This window comes from Podarcis cretensis (assembly GCF_951804945.1).
Source record: "Podarcis cretensis genome assembly, chromosome: 4".
Lineage (NCBI taxonomy): Eukaryota > Metazoa > Chordata > Lepidosauria > Squamata > Lacertidae > Podarcis > Podarcis cretensis.
In genome coordinates, this window is record NC_137173.1 from 86,502,775 (window position 1) to 86,518,470 (window position 15,696).

At 43.6% G+C, this 15,696-nt stretch overlaps 1 protein-coding gene across 2 annotated transcripts; it reads right to left on the minus strand.

The window, feature by feature from the left end:
* Positions 1–4,066: 4,066 nt before the first annotated feature.
* Positions 4,067–10,737, minus strand: LOC307214269 (single-stranded DNA cytosine deaminase-like). Of its 2 annotated transcripts, none has more exons than XM_079973072.1 (4): positions 9,092–9,613; positions 7,193–7,772; positions 5,342–5,384; positions 4,067–4,889 (listed from the first exon to the last, which is right to left on the minus strand). In XM_079973072.1, exons 2-4 carry the CDS (start codon positions 7,733–7,735, stop codon positions 4,699–4,701), a joined length of 777 nt encoding a protein of 258 aa, XP_079829198.1. In that variant the 5' UTR covers positions 7,736–7,772; positions 9,092–9,613; the 3' UTR covers positions 4,067–4,698. The 2 variants fall into 2 exon arrangements, with proteins under 2 accessions (XP_079829198.1, XP_079829197.1); XM_079973071.1 differs by lacking the exon at positions 9,092–9,613 and adding an exon at positions 10,583–10,737 and having other exon boundaries at positions 4,073–4,889.
* Positions 10,738–15,696: the final 4,959 nt, after the last annotated feature.

Genomic DNA, 15,696 nt, shown 5'->3' on the forward strand with positions numbered 1-15,696 from the left:
TACATGCTTGCATAGGAGCCAGCTCCTAGGCACCAAGGTTGCCTCGGACCCCCCAATAAAATATGTGAGGGGGCCAGCTCCCATCCCCCAGTCGTTGGGCATTGCTATTCACATGATGTGCGTGTGCCGTGTCTTGTGATTGATTATGTAGGGCGGGGCTTACCTGGGCCCTCCAATATTTTATTCTGGTTGGCACCTCTGTGTGCCTGGGAGTAACTCCCATTGAACATAATGGGACTTCTGAGTAGACATCTGTAGGACTGCACTGTGATTTTTTGATTATAGGTTGCTGCATGTCATCTTGTGCTCTCACTCTAAAAGATGACACAGCTGTCAAAACTGTCTTCCTTACTGCCCATAACCATCTTGCCAGATAGTGAATGTGGCCAAATGTGTGTCAAATAGTCCTCTTGTGAGGTTAAGCATGTTTAAGGTTTTTGTTCCAAGGAAGTCGTTGCAGTCAGCTTCTCACCCATGAAAGATAAGGCAAATGAATGCTACATATAACGGATGAAGAAAATCCTTCTGCAATTGGGTATTTGTGTGTGTAGGAGGAAAATTATACACCACAGAGAACATACTTGGTATGATTGCACAAATATCCTTCTTTTTATAATCTGTGAAATGCACAGTGGTGAACACAGAAAGATTGGTATCCCACAAAACTTTGTAGAGTCCCAGACCGTTATTGAATATAGAGTTCTGAGAGTTTTATGGAAATTATGTGATCCAGTCTTAGCATTTCATGGTCAATTAAATCACAGTACATGATTTCATATGATGACAGTATGGTTGTGTCCTAGCCTAGTGCAAGTAATCTTAGAGCACTTCTATGGCAAAAGTAGTTTTTACTTTCTTTTGAGCCATCAAAACAACTTGTTCCCATGTGTAAGATAGCAAGCCTTTCATTACTGTCCTTTGCTTGTCTACTCCAGCGTAAGTGCCATAGAATTAAATGGAACCTACTCCCAGGGATGTATGTGTGTGTGTGTGTAGGCTTGCAGCCTTTAGCCAGTTACACTGAATCTAGAGTTGCTGTCTCCATGTAATTCCCTATCCCCTCCCAGCTGTTCTAAACTCTGTTCAAATTTTGTTTTCAAAAGTCAAGGTTATTCCATGGCTGTCTTGTTAAGGGTTAAACATGAGGTGCATCATCGTAATTGTTGCATCACCACTTTGTCACAATGGTGACAAGTTTTTCAGTCCTGTTAACCCCTATGATTGGAAATGCAGTAAAGTTTGATCATGTTGCTGTTGCTAGTGAGAGTGACATATCTGTAAGACCTCCAGTGCTATTATTCTAGAAAAAGAGGTGCCGGAACTTGCCATGAACGCCTCCGTTGTTCTCTTATAATGTCAATGCTGCCCAAGTTCTCGCTGAAAAAAAGCCTTGTGAGGAGATTTGTAACTAGCCCTAGCGATATTCTGCTCCAACTCTACCTTTGGCTTCTTTGTACAGTATTCTGTACAGTATTTTTTAAAAAAGTTTTTTCTACCATGATAGCTGCTACTCAGGTATCAGGTTAAAGGGGGGAAAGTCAAAGATAAAACTTGCACACTTGTTCAAAATGGAATGATACCGGCTTCATAATTTCATGAAAATTGGCAAGAAGAAGAAGTGGAGAAATGTTTTGGTACCTTCAATATTATTTGGGTTAGCAAGCTTGAGAGAACCCCAAGGTTTGCAGAAGTTCAAATATATATTTAGGGGGAAAGTCCTAAGGAGGGACTCCCCCCGCCACAAAAACCAAATTGAGGACTGAGTGGATATATAATACTGACGGACTGCTGGAAAAAAACAGTACAGGGGAATAATGCCCAGCAGCCATGGAAAAGTGCATGGCTGGTTGGCATTATTCCTGAGCGGCATCACTCCAGACAGTACCAATTAGTTGCAGGTCTCATTTGTTAATTTCAAATATCAAGCTCATGATAAATATTTTATAAAAAATAATTCAGAGAAATCTATGATGAATGCACAAGCACAGATAACATGGTGAGGAGCTGGGTCTTGCTGCAAAACAAAGAAATCCATCAGAATTGCTTTATTCCTCCAAACCCAAGTTTTAATAAATTATAGTATATATCAAAATACAGGCATACAAAGAAAAATATGAGGGTATTATAAAGCTGTTATAGGAATTCTAAGGTCTTAAATATAGAACAAATGTTGATAATTGCACAAGGTAAACACATACCTAAGTATATAAACCACATGTCGTACAGGGAAGCAATCCAAAAGCCATCTTGGCTCTCCTAAAGATTCTAAATATTTCCTCTGCCTTCTTAATCCCCCTTGCCTGAGACCAGGTAGGCAGATAGCAATCAGGGGAAGTTCCTGGAGGGATTCCTCTCCTATATATATGAACCTCCTTTGCATTAATTGTCATTACCTGCCCAGATGTTCTGCATTGAGGGATGTCTGATGGGCAACCTGATTATCTTATCAAATGTTAATGTTTTTTGTAAACTGTGTCTGGAACTATGTAAGGTAAACGTACCCCTGCCCGTACGGGCCAGTCTTGACAGACTCTGGGGTTGTGCGCCCATCTCACTTAAGAGGCCAGGGGCCAGCGCTGTCCGAAGACACTTCCGGGTCACGTGGCCAGCGTGACATCGCTGCTCTGGCGAGCCAGAGCCGCACACGGAAACGCCGTTTACCTTCCCGCTGGTAAGCGGTCCCTATTTATCTACTTGCACCTGGAGGTGCTTTCGAACTGCTAGGTTGGCAGGCGCTGGGACCGAGCAGCGGGAGCGCACCCCGCCGCAGGGATTCGAACCGCCGACCTTTCGATCGGCAAGTCCTAGGCGCTGAGGCTTTAACCCACAGCGCCACCTGCGTCCCTTCTGGAACTATGTAAAACTTGCTAAATCCTCAGGAGTATCACGCCTTGGCCTGCCTGAGGCACAGTAACCCCACCTTATGTGTGATGTAATTTCTGCCTGTTTGTAGGGGGGGGGGGATGTGCTTCTCCAAGCCAAAATGCAAACCCTTAAAAAGAGATGTTTCTTCTTCGTTCAGGGTCTCTCTTGCCTCCTTGCAAGGAGGGGGGGGGAAACTCCGTTGCAAGAGAAAAATAAAGATCTGCCCTGCTTTTTCTGCATCGACTTAGGGCAGGCATGTCCAAAGTCCGTTTCGGGGGCCTAATTCGGGGCCCACCAGTCAATTTGATCCAGACCCCGTGGCAGTATATGTCCTGGGGTAAAAAGCTCAACAAATTTGGTTGGCTCTTTGAAAAAAAATTGGGCACCCCTGACTGAGGGGACTTAGTTCCTTGGGGAATTGGGCAGCAAAAGCCAACCACCCCTATTTTTTCTATATCAAAGCCAAATATAAAGTATAACCATCACTTTCTATTCATGTATTTAAAATTTGATATACAGTGGTACCTCGGGTTAAGTACTCAATTCGTTCTGGAGGTCCGTACTTAACCTGAAACTGTTCTTAACCCGAAGCACCACTTTAGCTAATGGGGTCTTCTGCTGCTGCTGCGCCACCAGAGCACGATTTCTGTTCTCATCCTGAAGCAAAGTTCTTAACCTGAAGCACAATTTCTGGGTTAGCGGAGTCTGTAACCTGAAGCGTATGTAACCCGAGGTACCACTGTATGAATTGTAGAGCTGGAAAAGGTTCAGAAGAGAGTAACCAAAATTATTATTAAAGGGCTGAAGCACCTCCCCTATGAGAATAGGTTATAATTTTTGGAGAGGACAGGCATGTTAGAGGCATATAAAATTGTGCATAGTGTGCAGAAAGATGATAGAAATCCCCCCTGCAGTGATACTAGTACATGGGGATATCCAATGATGCTGACTCTGGAAAATTCAGCAGACAAAAGGAGTACACAAGAATTGTCTGCAGTGATAGATGCCATGTACTTCTAAATACCATACTGGTTGCTGGAAATCATGAGTGCTGTTGCGCTTAGGTCTTGCTTGTGGTCTTCCCATAGGCATTTGATTGGCCACTGTGAGAACGGAAGGCTGGGCTTGGATAGGCCTTTGATCTGATCCAGCAGATCTCTTCTGTTCTTATAACAATGTATAAGGAATCATAATTTAAAACTGGACAACATACCATATTTTTCCGTGTATAAGACTAGTGTTTTTTCTTTTTAAAAAAAGATCTTTAAAATTTGCCCTCGTCTTATACATGGGTAGTGCAGAGGGCGGTTGGGCAATTGGTAGCAGCCGCGAGCAGGAGATTTTCTGCGGCGACATGGCGGGTGATTGGTGGCAGTGTGAAGGGCTGCTTGCGATTGGCTGCATCTGTGTCAATAGCGGGTTCGATTGTCAGCAGTGGGTGAGTGATTTTTGGTAATTCCACCCCCAAAAAAGCTCAATAACTGAGCAATCGTCCGAAAAAAAAGCTCAACTACTACTCTGTGCTATCTCCCCCTATTTTCTTAAATTGGAGTCCCTAAAAATAGGGGGCATCTTATACATGGGGGCATCTTATAGACGGAAAACTATGGTAAATAACAACAGAAAACAGTGATAGCAATTGCCAGTGGCAACCTTCAAACAGCACTCAGCCCTGTAATACTAGAAAATCTAAACCCATCTGTCTGTCATACATCCATTATAGGTACATCCGGGAAAATGATGGCAGTGCCCAACATAGATTCCTATAACTTTTTTTCTTAGAACAAGGTGCAAAGGTTCTAATATCGAAAGGGAAATCTTACATCCACATCTTTAGTCTTCTGGGAAATCAAGTTTCCTTTTAATTCCTGAGACTGCTGCTCTTGTTCCAGGAGAACGGTTCAATTTCTGAGGAGTCTCTGGTTCTGATAGCTGATTTCTTTCCATTGCTGGTGATTGACAGTGACCATCCAAAGGAAGATCTGGTTTGGAATTTTCTTGGGCACCAAGTTGTGTTGTACGAGCTAAAATTATTTTTAAAACAACCTGTTACAATCACATTTTGAACTTTGGGAAGTATAATGATCTGTAGGCTTGCTTCTTTAAGTTTCATCAGACCTCAGTGTCCAGTGGTGTCCTCCATACTGACAGTTTGCATCATCCCTGACCACTGGTCCTGTGAGCTAGGGATGATGGGAGTTGTAGTCCCAAAACATCTGGAGGGCCAAGTTTGGCCATGCCTATAGTAGAATGTTCTCTCAGTGTAACTCCCTGCAGTACCCAATGTTCCCCTAACATGAGCTCAAGAGGGTCAGAGGAGCTGTCTAGGAGAGAGGGGAAACTGGCAAAAATTCTCACCCTCCCCATTGTTCTGAGCAAAGCCATCACTGGATCTAAGAACTGTTGTCGGCTCTAAGGACACCACTGGATACAGCACACTGAGTTTCTATTAAATTTAATATACTGTTGACATTACCTGAAATGCTGTATGAATCAATCATTTTGTCATTTTCTTGCACCTGGGGTAAAAAACAACAACACAAGTTGGGGCAGAGGACTATATAAGAGATCACTGGTTAAGTTGAAGCATTCGTGAAGATATATGGCTAGCATAGGCTAGATCTACACAGCTATTAAAAAACACTCTTTAAATGCTCTGCAAAAAAACATTGTAAAGCTCACAATTCAAAATATCATTGAGTTGCAGTTTCATTTGGTGTCACTGTGTTACAACACATTTATTATGCTGTATTTTGAGTCCATAATCTCCTCTGTATGTAACCGTACAACTGAATTTTACAGTATAAAATTGACTTGTTGCTGAACATTAAACAGATTGATACAGTATACACATAAAAGCATAAATAAGCCAAGATTAGCACCGGGCTAGCTGACACGAAGCCCTCCAGATGTTTTGAACTACAAATCCCATCATCCTTGACTAGGGATGGGAGAGAAATTCTATTCAGTTTGCATTTAAAGGCCAATCTATCAAATTCTCACTTTCTGAAACATGATAATATTTCTGTAATTGTGGTAGCTCTGTTTCCAGCTGTCATTAAATTTGCTGTGGCAAAACCCATGTTGTAGGACCTGGTTCATATTAACATTTGTCCATGCAATTCAGTTTAGGGTTGGCCGGTTTTGTTCATGCATATGAAAAACAGATTGTGGGGGAGAAATTAATCTGGTTCACTTTGCTCATCCCAAACTGATACACAAACCTAAATGTAGATTTCCTTCAACATTCCCACATATTGAAATCTGCAGTGCAATTCTCCAACAAAAAATGCATACATGGGGGGCGGGAATACACACAAATGAGTATATTAGTAGAAATAAAGTACAAAAATGCATTATATTAGGGGAAATGGCTTGCAAAAATGCTTATATTAGGCAAAATAGAACAAACGCACATGGAAATGTATGGATATTGTGTGGACTTTAATTCTTTAAAAGCAAGCTGATGCACATATGGGGCGAACTGAGATAAGATTTAGAAAAATGAGAAAGTAAAACTAGCAGATTTGAACTCTCGCTTTCCAGCTCTAATCCCAGGAACCTTATTCGGCATCATTTTAGCAACACTGTATACAAGGAAACGTGCCACTCTCAAAATGTTTCCTGTACTTTATATGAACTGCTTGCATTTAATTTATAAATAGATGGCACTCTCCAGTTCTTAGAAAACTCTAGGTACTTTATCAGTGTTTAACACTGATAACATAATAATTTACATTCAAAGTGAAATAGATTTTCTGTTTGTGTGTGCTTCATATAAACCTGGTTGAAATTTAAGGCAAACTAATAATAAATTTAGTAAGCTTCCAATTGTGTTGCAAAGCAAATGATAGATTTGCACCTACAGGAAATATTGTACAGTCATACCTTGGAAGTCGAACAGAATCTGTTCCGGAAGTGTGTTCGACTTCCAGAATGTTTGGAAACCAAAGCGCTGCTTCTGATTGGCTGCAGGAAGCTCCTGTAGCCAATCAGAAGCCGCGGAAGCCCTGTCGGACGTTCGGCTTCCAAAAATAGTTGGCAAACTAGAACAGTCACTTCCAGGTTTGTGGCATTTGGAAGCCAAAACGTTCAAGAATTAAGCTGTTCGAAAACCAAGCTACGACTGTACTGTATCGGGGACAATGCAGAACCAAAAGGTTGAGAAGGGTTTTTTATTATTCTTAGAACTGAGTGGAAGTCCACTTGGTGGATTTCCCTTAGAAGAAGCATTTGGAAGGCCCTCTGACCTTCTACAACCCAACAAAATTTGTGTATCATTTATGATCCGGGGCCAAAGTTTGCAATGCCTCCAGCTCCCTTTTACCTGTTTCAAAAGTGTGTCCAGATCATCTGCATTCTCCTTGCTTTGTTCATCCAGATTTGGCCATGGCGTAAAGTTTTCTGATGGGTCTACAAATAGAGCAAAGCATTCTTCATAATCAGATTTGTTCATCATTTTAATCGAAACCCCAGAGCTCTTCAGAAGGTGTAGACCTTTTTGTTCTCCTTCTCTGTTAAAATAATATGGCCTCGAAGCTTTTATTTCCATGCATATTCCACTGTTTTTTTCCATAAAAGACTTTATCCTGACACTGCATTCATGGCAAGGGGTGTATGACACAAAAAGGTTTAGTTCATAATTTTCTTTGGTTATGTTTTCTGCGATTTGGTCTTCAATATAATCTAAAACTAAAATTTCAGCATGCTTGCCACCAGGATCATTGTACACATAGCCCCATCTTTCCCAAATCAGGTTTTCTTCCTTTTTGAAACTAAACAATAGTAATGTTGTTTTGCGTATTTTTGTGTTGTCAAAGTCTTCTTGGAAGTCTTCTTTCGGACATAGTTTTTTGAGGAAGAAGGGCATTTCCTCTGACACTTCTAAGCCAGAAACTTTCAAAAGGCTGTAAAGATAAAAAGGGCATTTAAAATAGAAATGGATCACTGCTTTTGTCCATCAGAACTACAAGCACCACCCTCAACACATGGCTGGGTAGGGGGGGATTAGTTCTTCATTGGTAAAGGGACCCCTGACCATTAGGTCCAGTCGTGACCGACTCGGGTTGCGGAGCTCATCTCGCTTTATTGGCCGAGGGAGCCGGCGTACAGCTTCCAAGTCATGTGGCCAACATGACTAAGCCGCTTCTGGCGAACCAGAGCAGCGCACGGAAACGCTGTTTACCTTCCCGCTGGAGTGGTACCTATTTATCTACTTGAACTTTGACATGCTTTCAAACTGCTAGGTTGGCAGGAGCAGGGACCAAACAACAGGAGCCTACCCTGTCACGGGGATTCGAACCTCCGACCTTCTAATCGGCAAGTCCTATGCTCTGTGGTTTAACCTGTGTGGGTAGTTGAGAGGCCAACTGACACTACCCCCATTTACAGGGGCCAGCGGAGAGCCCCCAAAAGTCAGGGAAGGGGCAGGGCTGAACCAGTCTCACATCTGTGGCATGACTGCATTGGACCCCAATTCAGGTCCACTTGTCCCACCCAACCACCTTCCACCATAACTGCAATGAGTGGCAGAGTTGTCGATGCAACTGTGGCTCTGTTGCTCCACAAATCCCCCCGGTAGGTAGCAGGAGTTGGGACTGCACTCAAAGTGCCCATTCTAACCTGAGAGTCCCATTGAACTAAGAGTGATTTACTACTGAGTAAACATGATTAAGGCTACATTGTAAGAGGTCCTTTCTGATAAAGTGCTGGACAGGTGCCTTCACTGTATTGTTTTGGATGCCAGCTAAAAATGTTTTGTTAGGCAAGCCTGCTCAGACATGTAATTTTGTTTTGTGTATTTGTTTTAAAAATCGATTTTATTTATATCTTGATAACCTTTATGTCTGGGACGTGGGTGGGTGGCGCTGTGGGTTAAACCACAGAGCCTAGGGCTTGCCAATCAGGTCACGGTTCGAATCCCCGTGACAGGGTGAGCTCTCATTGCTCAGTCCCTGCTCCTGCCAACCTAGCAGTTCGAAAGCACGTCAAAGTGCTAGTAGATAAATAGGTACCGCTCTGGCGGGAAGGTAAACAGCGTTTCCATGCACTGCTCTGGTTCGCCAGAAGTGGCTTAGTCTTGCTGGCCACATGACCCTGAAGCTGTATGCCGGCTCCCTCGGCCAATAAAGCGAGATGAGCACCGCAACCCCAGAGTTGTCCGCAACTGGACCTGATGGTCAGGGGTCCCTTTACCTTTACCTAACCTTTATGTCTACAGTGGTACCTTGGTTCTCAAACTTACTCCGTTCCAGAAGTCCATTCCAAAACCAAAGCCTTCCAAAACCAAGGCGCGCTTTCCAATAGAAAGAAATGCAAAATGGATTAATCCAATCCAAACTTTTAAAAACAACCCCTTAAACAACAATTTAACATGAATTTTACTAACGAGACCATTGATCCATAAAATGATAGCAATAAACAATGTACTGCATTCACACAAACAATCAGTAGCTGAACTGGGTTCCACACAGTCACAAAAACAAAACAAAAAGAGCTGCAAAAACAAAAACGCAAAATAAATAGCAAAAACAGACAGACCTCAGCGTAAAACTCAAATCGAAAGCATAACACTCAAAACGGAGCATGTTCGGCTTCTAAAAAAGGTTCACAAACCGGAACACACAATTCCAGGTTTGCAGTGTATGGGTTCCAAGTCATTTGAGTACCAAGGCGTTTGAGAACCAAGGTACCACTGTACATGCTTTTAACGTTTGATTTGATGGGCATTTTAAAATGAAGATTCTATATTTTCTGTAAACAGCTTGGAGGTTTTGTTGATTAAGCTGCATATGCATCTTGTGAAATAATAAATAAAATTAAAATGTATATGTAAAATTGATCTCAACTAACCACATCCTTTTCTAGCTGGCTTTGGTTATCCAGCTGTCCCGGCTATTGCTTCTACCCTCTCTGTTGGTTATCTTTCCAAACAGAAGAAGACTTGTTGTTGTTTTGTTGTTGTTAATTGAGCGCTCACTCCCACCAGAGCCACACAATCACTTCCAAAATGCTTCCATGCTATTTGTGCTATTTTGGAACCCGCTTGTTTTGCCTAAGGTTGGAGACAAATGTAGATTTTACCTTTTTTTAAAAGGAGGGATGGACCATTGTGTATTTCTATCTGACGTTTAGAAGACATCTGAAGGCAGCCCTGTATAGGGAAGTTTTTAGTGACTGATCCTTTGTTGGAAGCCGCCCAGAGTGGGCAAGGTATAAATGAACTACTACTACTACTACTACTACTACTACTATTATTATATTTCTTCAGTCCAGCAGTCTTATGTGCAATCTGAAACCTGCATGCACCCCATACTGAAATCTGTTTTGAATGATGGCTGCCTCTCCTCTTTCCCATGTTCCATTTTTTGACTCAAGTTTATTACTGTCTAGCCTGATTAAGAGTTCTGGAGAACTCTAAAGCTTGCCATCTATTCTGTGACATTTTTGTTGGCTTAATAAAATAATTGCCGTCATATGGATTTTAGAATACATCAGCTGTGTTTCCAGAACAATAATGCACAAATACGTTATAAATAGCTTGGTTGCGAGTGAGGACAGCAGATACAATAAAGGTTCTGTCGGCTCTTCTAAAAAGAAAACAAGCGAACAAGTTGAGAAGACAGTCAAATCACATTCCAGACTTGAATCCCCAGCCATACTATTTACACATTACATATTCCACCGCATGTAAACTTACCAAAATATGTGCATTTACGTTATTATTTAAGCCAGGTTTTGATGACATTTTTAGAAGCAGCTCTTGAGATACAGCCATGTTTTTCAGTTTCGGTTTTCCAGGAGATAAAGAAGTAGAACTTTATCCACAGTGCCACCTTGTGGCATTTTAAAAAATTGTTAAAGATTTTTTTTCACTGCCCTGGTAACTTGTTTGCTATAAGGGCAGACTTAGCTAAGCCTTGGGCTTCATGTGCCCTGGTAATGTTAAGCAACTAACTCTTTCCCCTTCTAGAGATTTCAAGTCAAGATCTTGCCGCTTCTCTCATGAAGGCTGTTGGTCTCTCCCTATCTGGATACCTTCTCACAGAGGGAGGATCTTAAGCATCTGCTAGGGACATGTCATGAATATACATGTATTCTCACTATATATAGTGTTTGGGAAGAGCGAATAAATAAAGAGAGGAGAGGATGATCACAGTAGAGTAATTAAGGTAAAGGTAAAGGTACCCCTGCCCGTACGGGCCAGTCTTGACAGACTCTGGGGTTGTGCGCCCATCTCACTTAAGAGGCCAGGGGCCAGTGCTGTCCGGAGACACTTCCGGGTCACGTGGCCAGCGTGACATCGCTGCTCTGGCGAGCCAGAGCCGCACACGGAAACGCCGTTTACCTTCCCGCTGGTAAGCGGTCCCTATTTATCTACTTGCACCCGGAGGTGCTTTCGAACTGCTAGGTTGGCAGGCGCTGGGACCGAGCAGCGGGAGCGCACCCCGCCGCAGGGATTCAAACCGCCGACCTTTCAATCGGCAAGTCCTAGGCGCTGAGGCTTTAACCCACAGCGCCACCTGCGTCCCTTAGTAGAGTAATTGCTTGCTATTAATGTATATTCAGTTCAGTGTGTGCACTGTGGATACCACTTATAAAAACCACCTCCAACTCAAAATATTCTGTCAAGGATATTTCTGGAAATTTTTACACATCACTTGGGAAGACATGCAAACTAATGCCAGTGTACTGGAAGAAGCAAAGATCACCAGCGTCAAAGTAATGACTCTTCAACATCAACTTCGTTGGACTGGTCATGTGCGGATGCCTGATTAGCGTCTTCCAAAGCAACTGCTCTATTCCAAACTTAAAAATGGAAAGCATCGTGCTGGTGGTCAACAAAAGAGGTTTAAAGACTCTCTCAAGACAAATCTAAAAGTAGTATAAACACCAACAACGGGGAAACACTGGCCTGTGAGCGCTCCAGTTGGAGAACAGCCTTTACCGAAGGTGTCATGGGCTTTGATCAAACTCGGGACGAAAGGGAGAAACGAGGTAAGAGGAAGGCACATTTGGCAAACCCTCACTGTGATAAATTCCCACCTGGAAACCTATGTCCCCACTGTGGGAGGACGTGTGGATCCAGAATTGGCCTCCACAGTCACTTACAGACTCACTGTTAAAACCGTGTTCATGGAAGACAATCTTACTTGGCTACGAGTGATTGCCAAAGAAGAAGACAGCTGTGAACATTTATGACACTTTCCCTTTCACTTTCCCACCCCCACAGTCATTAATTGATTCAGGACTCACTGATGATAAGCAAATGGGTTATTCAGATTAATTTTTCAGTTCTCCAAATAGGTTTTCATGGCAATATCAACAGTGAGCGATCCTGGCAGAACTATACTGACAACACTAGAATCCAACTGAAAAAACATTGGATGGGCAGGGGAAATCATCATTTGCAACTCCAGAAATTAAATGATAATTTAAAATTACCTCAATTTGAGTTGGAGAGACTGCAGATACAATCTTGTGTCTTCTCAGGTGGAGTGGGCTGGAGACTTGTGGAGAGGAATACCTGGTTATGATGACGCTGTCCAATGTTTGCTCAATGTCAGAACAAGATGGAACTGGTTTTGACGTGGGTGGAACTAGCACTGTGTCACCTTTGTCTCAAGGATTTTTCTGTGCTTTATAAGGCTCACATCTATATGTAATGCCCAATCATGAGAAAGCAAAAACTTCCCCGTACTTTCTCACTGACATAATTAATGAATCATCTAAGCAAGACCTTGGTAAGATTACCATCTGTATATGTATCATCTTTGTTTGATACTATAATTGAGGAGCCACACCTTGTTCACTTTTGATACTTACTTATTGTATGAAACAAAGAGCTAGAATTGGATCCACTAGTTCTATTTTATGGTTACTGTAGAGCAATTTGTACAGTGTTAATGCCTGCATCCATAGTTCTTCAGGCACTCTGTCCACAAAATCTAAATTCTTAAACCTGTTCCTCACTTCCACTGTGTATTCATAAGGGTTTTGATTTAGATTATATCTTACTAGCCCAGTGGTTTTTCCTACTTTCTTCAGTTTAAGCTTGAATCTTGCTATAAGAAGCTGATGATCTGAGCCACAGTCAGCTCCAGGTCTTGTTTTTGCTGACTGTATAGAGCTTCTCCATCTTTGGCTGCAGAGAATATAATCAATCTGATTTCGATGCTGTCCATCTGGTGATGTCCATGTGTAGAGTCGTCTTTTGTGTTGTTGGAAAAGCGTGTTTGTGATGACCAGCTTGTTCTCTTGACAGAATTCTATTAGCCTTTGCCCTGCTTCGTTTTTATTTCCAAGGCCAAACTTGCCAGTTGTTCCTTTTATCTCTTGATTCCCTACTTTAGCATTCCAATCCCCTATAATGAGAAGAACATCCTTCTTTGGTGTCATTTCTAGAAGGTGTTGTAAGTCTTCATAGAATTGGTCAATTTCAGTTCTTCAGCACCAGTAGTTGGTGCATAAACTTGGATTACTGTGATGTTAAAAAGTCTGCCTTGGATTCGTATCGAGATCATTCTATCATTTTTGAGATTGCATCCCAGTACAGCTTTCACCACTCTTTTGGCTTTTGAATTATGGTGCTGGAGGAGACTCTTGAGAGTCCCATGGACTGCAAGAAGGTCAAACCTATCCATTCTTAAGGAAATCAGCCCTGAGTGCTCACTGAAAGGACAGATCATGAAGCTGAGGCTCCAATACTTTGGCCACCTCATGAGAAGAGAAGACTCCCTGGAAAAGACCCTGATGTTGGGAAAGATGGAGGGCACAAGGAGAAGGGGACGACAGAGGACGAGATGGTTGGATAGTGTTCTTGAAGCTACCAGCATGAGTTTGACCAAACTGCGGGAGGCAGTGGAAGACAGGAGTGCCTGGCGTGTTCTGGTCCATGGGGTCACGAAAAGTCGGACACGACTAAATGACTAAACAGTAACAACAATGCCTGCAAGGGTCTGTTGCTATCTAATTACAGTGTGTGTGTTGGGGGGGGGAGATTAAACAAATAATATAAATTTAATAAGAAACAAGCCATAATCAAACAACAACAACAACAAAATGGTTTCTTTCAAGGGAAATTTTTTCTCCCTAAAGGATTGTGTATTTCTAATTTTATGCGGGTTTCACTTATGTGGTCGCAGCTTTGTGCAGATTGCCATAAAATAAATGTCAAGAGTGGGAGAACAAGAAAAAGCATCCTGCATTCCCATCAGCCATTGGGCGAGTGTTTAGGTGCTGTTGGAGAGTCAATGGAATGTGGAGAGAGCGCAGAGGAGATTCCAGAGAGATCAGAGATGTTCAGAGAGAGTTTGGAGAAATGCAGGGGAGCCCAGGGAGAGTTGTGGAGGAGGTTTGTCAGGGAACTGCCATCGGAGCCAGAGGGACAGGGAGGGCTCCAGAGGGCTTCAGGAGAGCGTCCCGGGAGGGAGAGAAGCAGCCCATCTGCTGGGGAAGGAATTCAGCGTAGCACCAGTGGAGAAGGGGGGCAGATGGGGGAATCGGCGAGGTGGCTCCATGACTCCTCGCCGGAGACCAGCGGGGAGAGCACGGGTCCTCCGCTGCCCACACCCTCCCTGTGCAGAAGGCTTCCGTGCAGGGAGAGTAGGCGGCGACTAGGTGTCAAAGAGCTTCTTTGCTGGAAGAAGTTCAAGAAATGCCCACTGACGGATTCTGCCAGTGATTGAGACAGCCACGGGTGAGAGGCTGTCCAGACAGAAAGGGTTCACCCAGGTAACCTAGCCAGATGTGGTGTCGATTTACGCACGAGCAACCCCTAGAACCACTACAAGGTTGAAGAGTCATTGGAGGAGACTGGAGGGATTTGCGGAGGAGATGGAGAGAGTCGTGGAGGAGTTTTGGAGAGTCATCAGAAGAGGTTGGAGAGTGATTGGACGATGTTGGAAAGAGTTGCAGACTGCAAAATTGCCCCAAAGTGTCATCAACAACCATGCCGCCTAACGGTCCTGATTTTACCAGGACATCCTGGGTTTACAGAAGCTTCTGAAAGTAATCCTAGATGCCCTGTTTTGGCCAACACCGTCACTGCTGCGCTATGGCCTCCCTGCAGGCGGTGGTGCAGCCTAGGACCGAGGCTGCTGGCTTTTCTGATGATGCACCTCCAGCGCGCTGAAGTCTTTGTCTCCTCTGCTGTGCCACAGCCTCTGCCTGCAGCTGCAGACCACAGGCCACAGAGGGTGGTGGAGAGAGGGAGAGAGATGCCCAAAGTATGGTACCGGGGACAAGTGGTGGCAATGTTGGGGGGGGGGGTGAGCAGGAAAGAGGTGGCAGGGGGTGGGATGGTGTTGTGGGATGCCCCGAATCCCTCTTGGGAAATGCTGGAACATACACATCAACTGCTGAAAACCCAAAGAAGCAAAGAGTGGTTCCCATGATTTAAGAGGAAGTGGCTGTGCTGGATTGATTGAGGGGTGCCATGCTGCTTTGAGTCCAGCATCCGTGTGCCGTTTAGGTGTGCAAGAAGGAAATCTGTGGGGCTGCAACAGAGAGCGCATCACTAACTGCAGCCGGCTGCAGGACAAAGCTTGGGTGTCTCTGGTTCAGGTCTGGAACCCTGGAGAACTACAGCCAGTCATTGTAGACCAGGCTTCCTCAACCTCGGCCTTCCAGATGTTTTTCACCTACAACTCCCATGATCCCTAGCTAGCAGGACCAGTGGTCAGGGATGATGGGAATTGTAGTCTCAAAACATCTGGGGGGCCGAGGTTGAGGAAGCCTGTTGTAGAGAGTACTGAGCTAGATGGACCAATATCCTGAGACTCAGTATAAGGCAGCTTATGCTCATTTCTACATACATTGGACATACTGGCA

Bases quoted from the DNA above. Each gene is read 5' to 3' on its own strand.
- LOC307214269 (XM_079973072.1), bottom strand. From the start codon at position 7,735: ATGCCCTTCTTCCTCAAAAAACTATGTCCGAAAGAAGACTTCCAAGAA. The intron at 5,385-7,192 runs GTAAAAGGGAGC...TTTTTACCCCAG, and splicing joins TGGACACACTTTTGAAACAG to GTGCAAGAAAATGACAAAAT. The intron at 4,890-5,341 runs GTAATGTCAACA...AAATAATTTTAG, and splicing joins TGATTCATACAGCATTTCAG to CTCGTACAACACAACTTGGT.